The sequence below is a fragment of the Amblyomma maculatum genome, chromosome 11 (assembly GCF_055883805.1).
Source record: "Amblyomma maculatum isolate TAMU_Amacu chromosome 11, ASM5588380v1, whole genome shotgun sequence".
Classification (NCBI taxonomy): Eukaryota; Metazoa; Arthropoda; class Arachnida; order Ixodida; family Ixodidae; genus Amblyomma; species Amblyomma maculatum.
In genome coordinates, this window is record NC_139354.1 from 68,112,804 (window position 1) to 68,124,899 (window position 12,096).

Sequence of the window (12,096 nt, forward strand, 5' to 3'; positions counted from 1 at the left end):
AGAACAAAACATACCAACTCTCCTAGACAGACTTATCGTCCAAATGCGAGATCTAAACACTAGTTGTTTGAGCCACAAATTTAAATTTAATTTCTAGCAGGATGTGTGTTGCGTCTTTTGATAAAAAAATTGCTTTCCCCACCCCAAGAGTTTTTCATGTTTCTCAAAAACAGTGCTGACTATCTTAGTTTCCATCATAAGTTTTGCTCCTGGCGTTTAATTAAGTGATAATGGTCAGACGAGGCATTCATTCTAAACTATGGGTGGCCATGAAAAATAATTGTGATGTTTGTTGAGCAAGCTCAGGCAGATCGGCGTAGCGCCATTGCATTCTTCAATTCCAATGGTATTTGGTGCAGCGGATGGGATCTAGACATCTACTTCTTTCTAAAAATATCATTTTTCCTATTTTCCTAATTGCAACCCTTTCGCGAAGCATCGTAGAGATAAAGAGAGAGTAAAAGCTTATAATTCAGTAAGAAGATAGCGATCTTCTTGCCGATGCCCGAGATGGACGTCAGAGATCAGGATGGCAATAACTGCCTACACTTGTTCACCAGAGAGAAATGTGACATATGCCGGAGGAGGAGCCTCCGAGCGTTTCCAGTCTATGCGCTCAGAAGGGCTCACCGCATAGTTGACAGCAAGGATGGATTTAATAAACAGAGATATACTGTTGCAAATGCAGAGGTTTGGCAGCGACAGTGTTTGCTGCCACCCCAATGCGATATAGCTTGTTGCTCGGAGAGCAAATTTGTACGGCGGAGGTAGGCTCGCTATAAACTTTCTATAGTACCTGCGTGTGACCAGATTCAAATTCAGAGCTTAACCTCTTTGAACCAACTCTTCCGGGACCCCCTCAGCGGCCCCGCTGACGAAACATAGAGCTATTGGTGAGTGGCCTCATATCCAGAGAAGCCGGCGTGGCAGGTACTTCAGCAGATATATTTGCTTGCCATGGTTTGACATCGCAGTGGGAATCTTATACGCAGAGGCAAATATACGGCCCTCTCCCAGTTTTAGGGAAAAGCTTTTTAATCACTGAGAATGATCTATTTGCCTTTCTGAAAGATCTCTAGTGCTATTGCAGCTTCAGCCTCTTCCTCTTCGCATGTTAAATTCTTACTTCATTAATTTCCGCACATAATAAATGATGCTTACTTTCGGGTCCGTACCTATTAGGTACGCAGAATTCTACATAACGGCGCTCCAAGTGATGACATTTAGAAGTATGTGTGCGCAAATGTATACTATATAGTAATCCAAAATTAAAGGTCTCTATTAAAACACTGTTTCCTTGCAGTTTTGACGTATGATAATGTCCACACACGTCAGCAAATGAAATGGTTTCTGGTAAATGTGAATATGCTGAGAAGCACAGCTGGCATGAGTATTTTTAAACTTTGCGTGGTTTAAACTTTCAAACCACTTCAAAGATTAACGCCAAACCGCATTTTGTTTTCTTTTTATTGTCGTCCTCTGCCGGCGATTTCGAAAACGGAGGTAGAAGTTTTCTTTCGTGTGTTAGCTCTGTTTTCATTCCGAACTATCTTGATGGCTTCGATCCGTGGCGCATAGTGTGTACTTTTCATTTTAGTTTGTCTGCCGGCCATTGTAGAGCGGCAGACCCGGAAAGCCGGAGCTTGAACTCTTTGTAGAAATTGTATGTGCCGAAATCAAATTTTGACGAAAATTGCACAATGTAAAATTCGACTTATTAGGGTAATTCATGGGCAACGCAGCGGTTAACTGGCATGAGTATCAAAACGGTTATTGACTGGGGCGACCCTCATCTCTAAAATATAGAACATAATGGGGATATTTATAAGCTGTCCGCATTCGGTAACCTGAACCGAATGTACGCAGTCTAATTTGGGCTTCCCATATGGGCAAGAAATCAGAACGGTCGGGTATCTTTGGGCAGCCACTTAGCACGTTGCGAACCACGCATGATCTCCGCATAGACGGCTGACATGGGCTACGGACAGGGGAGCACTTTGCATCGACTTGAGCTTTTTGAAAAGGTATAGTTGTTATTTGTATCCGTGTCCACCTCATGGAATTAATTTGCCCTTTTTAACTACTTTATTACGAATATTGCTTATTTACATCCCCATTGCTTATTTGATTTCCCGACCTAGCCGTAGTCATTTCAAATCAGCCAGCGAAAAATGCCAAAAATTTATTCTACGCTACTATCATATCGACAAAAAATGTTTCGCAATTAAATATCTATTTTACTGCTCTTGAGCATGCTTTGGCAGCTTATCCAGATTTCATATGCCCACCAATTCCTGACGACAAAAGAGAAAACACTGACGCCTTATATTCGGAACAAAAGCATAGAACAGAGAAGTTTTCAACAAGTCCATTGGTGGTTTAAAGGTTCACTTTATGACTGAACATTGTGTCATTAACAAGGCTAAGGCTCCATAGTCCAGTATGCATTGCCTATTTCATTGCCAGTATGCATTGCCTATATATCTGCACCAGTAAACTTTTCAGCGTGTTCATATTATTCAACATTTCTCACCTCGTATATCCAGAAACGCAAAACAATATGGTGCGCTCGAAAGTATACGGAACGCCAGGGGTGGTGTGCATGAGAAATCAAATTTTAAGCGCACTGCTTACGTGTTCGAAAATTATTTAGAACTATATTTTTTTTATTATAAAGACGTACTTAATTACGTATTTACCTAAATTACGTAACTACCTAAATGAAATAAAAAATTTAAGGCCTTGTTAAATAGCATCTCACGTATTTCGATAAAAAAGAAAACCAACTGGTAGTTTGCTTCTTCACCCCAAGTATTCTGATCTCGCGATGCGACTGATTGGAGCGATATAAACTTTGGTTGCACATCAGGGGTCCTACAATTTTTCCTCCCATTGCTTATTGCCTCTGCATAAACTAATTCATGCAACATATATGGCGTCACTTTCACACCAGACCTAAAGGACGAACCGAACAGAGCGTTTTTTTTCAATGCTTTTTAATTTATTCTTTTTTTACGAGTGAGTACACGTATACAAGGAACGCGAATGCATCCACAGAAAAATGTCTATGGTCGAAAAAATTCCTTTGAAACCAACACTTCAGTCTTCGACGCTTTGAGAATATTTTGTAGGATATGCGCTATGGGGAGCAGGCCATGTAGATAAATAATTTCAAATGAAAATATATGACAGCGCTATTTCCGAAGGGATTTTATTTTCACGCATTTTCGTTCGTTGCTGCTAAATGTGTTTGTAAGACCTTGGATAGCATTGGACGCCAAAAACTTCGTTCTGTCTGAGAAATTGTCCTCGAATTCTTAAGTAACAGACTGTCGCACGAACAAAACGAACAAAAAGTCGCCGCCTTTTTGACTGAAACAACACAGTGTCTTATATACTTTGAATCTGTCATCGTAATACCGGAAACCTTAGTGGGTTTATTAGATGGACTGACCGGTTTATTAGGGTATGCACTGTTAAACAATACAAAATAGCCTAAAATTGCGTCATCGTGTCTATTATGTGTATCCAACGGTTTATAATGTGCAACACGTGGCCGGAAAAATAGACTGATTTTAATGATTGTACTACATGTTTTCTACAATAAAATGTGTACGGATGCTGCTATTATGGTTGGGAAAATTTGAAACCGCCTAATACGGCGTCCCCTTTTTCAGGGATTCAGAGGAATTATTACACAGTGATACTGCTGGCGCATAAAGTGTTAAAAACAGCGGCCACGCCAGCATTCCATGAGAACGACTCCATGCGACGAGAACCTCTAAACCATACATGGCAAAATTACTTTTGAAAAGGAATTAAATTACATTACTAATTACTTTGCTGAAAATCCCAGAAAAGTAATTAAATTACATTACTCATTACTGCTCCCAAAAAGTAATGAAATTACATTACAATTACTTCTACTGAGTAATTAAATTACTTTTAAATTACTTTCTAGTTTCCATCCATTCAAAAACTAAGAAAAGCTAGTAAGCAAAACAACTTGTTCTCCAGACGCGAAGCACCCATCTTCCCACCAAATTCCGTCCCAGAGAGCTATTCCTTCTCTCTCTCCTGCAGTACGTGAGATTACAAAAACAAGACTACCGAAAAAAAAAAAAACATGGTCGAACGGTCCTGAAATGACCGGCGAACCCAGCGTCTTGCTGGCCCGGAGCTTGCTCCGCCATTTGAAGGGCGCGAGAAGCTAGGTTATTTATTGCTTCCGCAGTCCCAAGAATCGATGTCGAGTCGACACATTTGTGCTCACTGCTCAGTAATGCTCAAGCCACAGTGCCTCACGTCATGGACCCTTCCGCCTATCTCCCCCAACCCCAATCCTCCTTCGCCCCGTGGTGTTGAGTGTAACCAGGCGCCACTGTGCCCTAGCCGACGCAACAGGGAGTGCCGCTACGCCGCGCTCCATACTATAGTTTTCAGCTCCAGCATTCTTGCACCATCTCTCCAGCATTCCCTTGACGCCTTGTATCCTGCTGCTTGGAGAATGGTTAATGTCTCAGACGCTCTGTTCTGCACAACTCTGTCCCCCTTTGCCGATCCGTTACGCTGGCTTCACTTGCCGCACGCCGTTCCTACTTTCGCGGCACTCTACTTCGTCGTCTATTGAAGGAGTAGTTGCGCATTTTAGTAAAAGTAATTTCAAAAGGAATTAATTACTTTTGCTGCGAAATTACTACCAAAAAGTAATTCATTACATTACTAAATTATCAACCCGAAAAAGGAATTCATTGCATTATAAATTACCGAGAAAAGTAATTAAATTACAGTAATTTCATTACTGTAATTCAATTACTGCCATGTATGCTCTAAACGGCATGTGTAGCTCCTGAGATTGTGAAATGCTGACCGAAATTCTACTGGTGAAATATTATGAACAGTGTTTAGAGATTCAACATTTGAGAAAGAGCCAATACTGCAACAGTCAAGTTTCGCGAACACAACTGCAATTTTAAATTGATCGTCTTCGGCGAAATTTCACGGCTGCTTCGACTGATTTTTCATATGAAAATTAACGAAAGCAGTTAAAAATATTTGTTCCCAGAATTCTGCAATAGCCCAGCTGTTTAATTCCTCGCAACAAGTGGTTACATAAGTATACTATTGAAGCCACAGCTTGTTTCAAGGCGTATATAAGAGTGTTATTTGCTGCAAACGTTTGATATTATATTTTTCCGCCATAATCGACATAGACTCAGCGGTCTATTCCATATATAATATCCATGTGCACTGCGAAAGTAACATGAAATGCAGCCAGAATGACGTTACACGTTTCCGAGCGAATCTCCAATTAAGGTCTGATCCGGAAATCTACATCAAGAGATAGTTGTGGTTTACATAACGACTTGCATTTACTGCGTCTTCGTGGATGTCTTGCTACTCATGGAAAGATTTTGGTAGTCATGCGCTCTCATACAGACAATCAACCGGAAATATCAATTACAATGCATAAAGTTACTGTTCAGTAAGAGCTAATAATTGTTATTTTACGGACGATAGTTCATTACAATTACATTTTAATGCAAAACATTCGCGAACATAGAAAGGCCGACTGCAAATTTTCGTTAACTACAATAAAACAGTTGAGCCCACGCCAAAAATATTATCGCTAAGTTCATTGCTTTTCAGTTAGCAATTATTTAGATGCTGCGACTCAGCCGATGCTTCGACCATATTAAAAATTGGTTTCTGGTAGGAAAAAGGTAATTGCGCTAAGGGCCACATTCCCTCCACCACTCGTAAACTGATAAGGTGGAATGTTCGGCACAATACGAATATGGGCCAAATAGACTAACAAGATATGAAAGGAGATGGACGAACTGAAAATTCATAATTCAAATAACCTCAAACAAAATGTAGACTAAGAGGAGAAACAATCATATCTTCATCGTAAACCAATCATGAACGCCTTTAGTTGAGAGTGTTAAATGCGGTTGTCTTTCAGCAATCGTATCAAGTGCTGAATTAGTGCACGAATTTCACTTCTATGTACAAACACCACGGTCGCTGCCAAATATGTACGCAAGATGAACACAGTAGGTTTAAGAAAGCTAGCTTTGCGGCGTCTGAAGCGTTAGGTTGTAATAAAACCAGTTATGCTACTTTTATGTTTTTTCATACTGTTTGTAATATGTCTTGATTATGTGATGCAAAATATATTTGGTATCACTACTAGCCAATAAAATTCGCGTTATAAAACGGTTAATAGGTCAGCTAAACATCTGAGCTGCTCGGCGGTAGCTCAACGCGCGAAGGTTTTAGCATATGCCCTTCTGGAACGATACACGAAAATATGAACACATCACGCAGTGCAGAAAATACCGCCTTTGTTATCATTTTACAGCTTAATCTGACCGCTAGTACTCAATCAAGCTGAAAAACGGGCAAAACAATTATGGGGGACCCCTAAGCTAAACCTTCGAGAGTATGACTAGATAGCTTAGGAGAGCCCCCGACATATAGGGTCACGATCTGGCGAAGTAGTTTTTACAGGTCTGTATACCACAGTTTTAGGGTGCCTGGCTCGGTATTAAAGAGCACTGGAAGGTTGATTGTTTCTACCTTCCGTCCTAAAATTAGCGACCCAAGTTGGAAGCTTCGCTCGAATTTCTGATAATATGTGGTCTCTTTAGGGGCCGCGAACCATAGAAAAATCTGTACCCTGGCATGCCAGCTGATATCAGCCTTCTGCCAGCACCATTCCCTTTTGTTCTCTATTGCAACACTGACGCCAGAGTTTCTGACTAACGGTATATTTAATGATATCGCGTTTTAACAATCATAACTATATTTCTCACAAAATATGACGTGAAGTGAAGAGGCATGGCACACTACAATTTTACACGTATAGTATAGGCATGGTTCAGAATTGAAGGCTTTCCCATAAACAGTCCTTCTTTGTTGCATTTTAGGACGGCTATAAGCGTATTAATAATTACAAATTGCTCCACACCCAAGTAGCCTATTCTAAGCAGGCTTTTGTGTTGAGAGCACCAAGAAATGAAATATATATTCCTATAATTAAGGGAGACCCTTGGTTAGCTCGAAAACGCACATTTTCTGAATGCATGTAGTAGTATTCGCTTCATTTTAAAAGCTGATGCTAGAATATTTCACCAACCACATTCTCGGAAGAAACATTCGGCAGCTATGCATCGCTTGAATCTGAAGAAGCAGCAGAAATTTCAGGCAACGCCTAAATAAGCTTCTTCTTTCAAGCCGAAAACAAGCTCAGAACTGGTCTTATCCCTGTTACTATTTGGTTCATTGGTCGCTGAAGGTCTCAAGCCACCAACACTCTACACCGACGTGAACAGCGGAAATGCAAGGTTTCAAATAAAACCGCTGCTCTTCAGGGCAAACATCATGTATGCAGCTGTTTCGATGGTCTCTGCTTTTCGACAGCAATCCTAGTGCTGTCCATAACGCTTTTAAAACAACAAAAGTGCTTGATAGTGTGATATCAACGTGGTCTTCTTCGAGCCTCTTTTTTTTCGAAAACCTGCCTTCTTCAGTTTTTAACAAGACAGTCGGCTTGACTGATGTCAGACGAGGATGTAATAACCTAATTGCTGAATTCATTGCGCTTCCCCTAAGCAAACACTATAAGCAAAGATTTTATGGATTTCCATTTTTCGTATGATTGCTAAGCATGCCGATGCCTCTTTGGCTCCATCTAAAAAAGTGTATGAATCAGTGGCACAGAGAACAGTGTAAACTTAGAGGGCCCTGTGACATTAGCCACCGTTCTACGGATGAGTATGCGTCAGCACTATTTAGCTCTCCCAGAAAGGCAGGTTGCTAACATCATAGATTGCTTTACTTTACTCCCGCATTCACTACCGATTCCATGCTCTTTTGTCTTTTTGGACGTGACTGGATTGTTTCGTATGGCTTGCTTATCTTATAACTTTACATAGGGCACTTATTTGTGCTGACAACCTTTCACTGCGAAAGCCTTTGTTGAGATGGAACGCGAAGGGAGAGGTAGATTAAGATAATTAAGGGGGTCTCGAGGATGTATTTTGGTGCCTTAAAAAGTATTCCTAGGAGTCACGAATATATGGCAGGAAGCATCTACAGAGCCACATGGACTCTGTAATGGCTACAAATGCGTAACTTCCGTTGTGCAGAAAACATTTTCTGTGCACCGCAATCAATGCACTGTTTCTAAAAGAGCGTATAAGGATGTCGCCCCTCTATCTAGGTTTTTAAGCGACGTCAGCACTCCGTTTGTCTCTTACATATATTGCCGTCGACGTGTCAGAGACGAAGTGTGATATTGAGCACTTTCGATGATCAATATCCGCTGCCAGCTGTCTCCATTGATATACGACATATTTGCAGTTATCCAACACTTTCCTCTATGGTGTTTCTATCTAAATAACCTCCACGTTCAAGGGTTCAACGCAGCGGATTTATATTTGTGGATTTATGGTATCCATCGCTCCGTATATTTTTTCTTTGAGAACGAGGACTCGCGCTCACACTGAGCAGAACAGAAAGAATAGAAAAGTCGAAACAGGTTCAGGAAAGACAAGAAATTTCTTTATTAATATTCCCAATACTTCACACACATGTGAGCGATGTTTTGGTTTACTCATACCAATTTTCAGCATCAAAAAGCAGTTTCGACCTTCCAGTGGTTGCACTCAGGTACATTCGTAATGATCACTGAAGTGCATCACCGCCTACTTCTCAATTAATGCTGTCTCAACCCATCACAGTTCATACTTCGGAAATGTAATGATAATTCATCATGATCATTTTACCGGGACGGCTGGATGTCGCAATTTTTCATTACATTAAGGGGTTAGATTAGTAGCTGCTGACTTTCTAATTTAGGCTGCAGGTTGTTCACGCGTTTTTGGCTTAGGCAAGTCAACATCGCCAGTTTGACTACACCCTTTGAATGATAAATGCCTCTCCTGTATTTACCCAATTACACGAGTCATGTGCATCGCCAAAAACTTCATCTAAGATGTCATCCTTAGAAACATCGTCATCACGTACGTCCGTAAAAATTTCAACCGGCCCCTTCTATGCTTCCCTTTGTAAGGCAACGATGGTGTAGAGGTAGAACATATGCCTCCCGTACAAGAGAATCCCAGTTAGAATTCCCCTAGAGCATAAATATCCGCCCTATTAAGAATCCACGTGTTGATGGAGTTCCATCATCGGGGTTTCTGGGCAGTCAAGCGCAGGCAACCATTGCCTGGAACATGCTCTTCACTAAAACAAGATTTGATCACGCTGGTGTAGTAATCAGCTACCCCTTCTCATATGAATACATTATTGCACTGCTAAGCAAATAGAAAATTTATAACAGGCGACCACCCAGTCTAGAAACTTCTCACATGCTTACTGAAATGTTAGAACAAAATCCCGGGTTGCTTAGAGACCACAATAATTATATTTTACAATAAATACTATGCCTATGCTGCAGTATCAGACACATGATTTTTGGCGGTAATACAAAGAGACTGAAGACATTGCGAAAAGTTTAAATTTCGCTGTTTGATTGGAAGCATAAATGTGTGTAGGAGATTTTTTGTACTGAGTAGATATTCATAGTTATGCTTAAGGTTTGCTCTGCTGAGAGAATTAAATAAAATCGCGTTATCTGACAATGCTATACATAGACGCTGAGTGTATGGGGAATACGTAATCTTAACTTTGTCTATGCGGAAATTAACATAACTATAATCAGGAACATTTTCTAAAAATGCACTCTTCTTTTTCTGAAATAAAGCGAGAGCGATGTGGCTGGTGACGGAGTCAATTATTAGTACTGAGTCGTTTTTACTCCAAACTTTGACTTTAAAAACCAAAATCCCTTCCACCGCGTTTTACAATGCAAATAATACGAAGCACTGGGCGCGGGTTCTGTTATTTTAAAATATAATATAGCAAATTATGGGTCCACACGAGACTAAAATCCGTCTTCTACATGCAGAAAACTCATGGAGAAAACAAGAACTGTATAAATAAAACGTATCCAACTCTAATTTTAAGCACAATAAAATGAAACCTTTCTTGCCCATTGATTGCGAAAATGTAGCATATACGAAAGTAATTGGAGCCACGCAATCAGGCTCTAGCATATTTGTTAGAACTAAACCAGTCGGGAAGTGGAGCTGCGCTCTCATTTACCCCCTGCTTAGTGTCACTGATTTAGCCTACTGAATACCTTCATATACATCTAAACCGACAACACCTCCGTGAAGTATTCGCATTGCAGCAGTCAACAACGCTGGCAAGAAAGTAGCCTGGAACGTTCGTATACAACCTCGCAATTAGAATTCAAAGGGGTTAGAACGAATAATGTATCGACGTTACAACAACTTTTTATTGAAGCACTCCGTAATTGCCAACTGCCAATATGGTTTCACAAAACAAAGATCAGCTGAGCACGCATTACTGGATCAAAAAGAATACATATTAAATAACTTCGAAGATCAGCTTCTCACCTTGGGTATCTTCGTTGACTTTAGCAAAGCATTTGACACGCTTAACCACGAAACTATGTTTAAGAAACTCGACCATTATGGCATACGCGGGCACACCCTCTGTCTCATTAAATCATATTTCAGCGCTCGCTATCAGTATGTGCTTATAAATCAGTACCCTTCTGATATGGTTTCAATTAGAAATGGAGTACCCCAGGGAAGCCTTCTGGGACCTCTTTTATTCAACATATATATCAATGACATATCCAACATAAGCAGTTTAGTTAAATACATCATATATACAGACGACACAAGCTTGTTCTTCTCTTCGCGGGACATTAAAGAACTAACCTACAACGCAAATACAACTTTGACGTCATTATCAGACTGGTCATCGCTAAACTCATTAAAGATAAACAAGGAAAAAACTAAGGCTTTATTATTGCATCCAAAGGGGCAACACATAATCAATGTGCCAATCCTCTATTTAGCTAACGCTCCAATTGAGTATGTACAAACATATACCTCCCTTGATGTCGTGTTTTCAGCCACTATGTCCTGGGATGCCCATGTGAGCAAAGTCTGCGCAGCTCTCTCTAAATATGTCGGGATTATTGCACGGAATAAGTATATTCTTGCTGTCAAGACAAAGCTGCACCTTTACTACGCGTTCTTTTATTCCTATGTATCGTATTGCTTCCTTGTCTGGGGAAAAACCACAGCTTCTAACATCCAGAAGATCTCAATTCTGCAGAAAAGAGTACTTCGTGTAATTGCCAACGTGCCATATGCCGCACATACAAGTCCGATCTACCTGCAATACAAAATAATACCGATCAACAAAATGTTTGACTACAGGTTTGCATCCTTCTATAAAAAAACTACGGCCAATAACAACACATTCTTTTCTAACATGGTGGTACTTACCCGACACCAAACGCCGTATACGACACGAAAAAGCCCTACCTTATCTTTACCGCGATGCCGAACAAATTACGGTCTTTCTACACTAAAATATATACTCCCCAAGTATTTAAACACACCGTTTTATGACCAGTTGCAGAGTATGTCTTCCGCAGCTATTCGGAACACATTCCTTGAATAAATTGATTGTACTGTGCTTCTGCAAACATGTATTGAATTGTAATGTTATGTAACCACTATGTTTCTTTTTCCTTTCTTTTTCTGTCTTTTTATTCCTGGACGTCCGATGTACCCTGATAATTTTGAGTGTATGCGTCTTTTACCTTCTATTTCTTCCGTGTGTAACAACAAGTGTATATCAATCTCGCCCTTTCAGTCGCTACAAAACTGCCTCTTTGTAGGGGTGGCGAGGCTTGTCAAGCGGTCGTAACGACTGCTTTTATCTTGCCGCCCTCAGTTTTTTGTAAAGAAAACTGGAAATAAACTGATTGATTGATTGATTGATTGATTGCAATTGTGAAAGGCGTCGCCGATCGTCATGAAATAATTACTCGTACCTTAACACTCAGATTTATTTTCTCGTCCACAAAGAAGACAGCCTAAGCTCTCGTGCTGGTTTTAATAAGCAATGCAGAATAGAAAATACAACGATGCATGTTCCCGAAAAAATATAGCATTCAGTACGTTTTCATATTGCTGCCTA

General features: G+C 40.3%; 1 protein-coding gene across 1 annotated transcript; it reads left to right on the top strand.

Annotated features, from left to right (window-relative positions):
- The first annotated feature begins 11,007 nt into the window (after nt 1-11,007).
- Nucleotides 11,008-11,590, top strand: LOC146174048 (uncharacterized). The gene has a single exon (XM_084584862.1). It carries the CDS (start codon nt 11,023-11,025, stop codon nt 11,572-11,574), a length of 552 nt encoding a protein of 183 aa, XP_084440988.1. The 5' UTR covers nt 11,008-11,022; the 3' UTR covers nt 11,575-11,590.
- Nucleotides 11,591-12,096: the final 506 nt, after the last annotated feature.

Bases quoted from the DNA above. Each gene is read 5' to 3' on its own strand.
- LOC146174048 (XM_084584862.1), top strand. From the start codon at position 11,023: ATGTCCTGGGATGCCCATGTGAGCAAAGTCTGCGCAGCTCTCTCTAAA.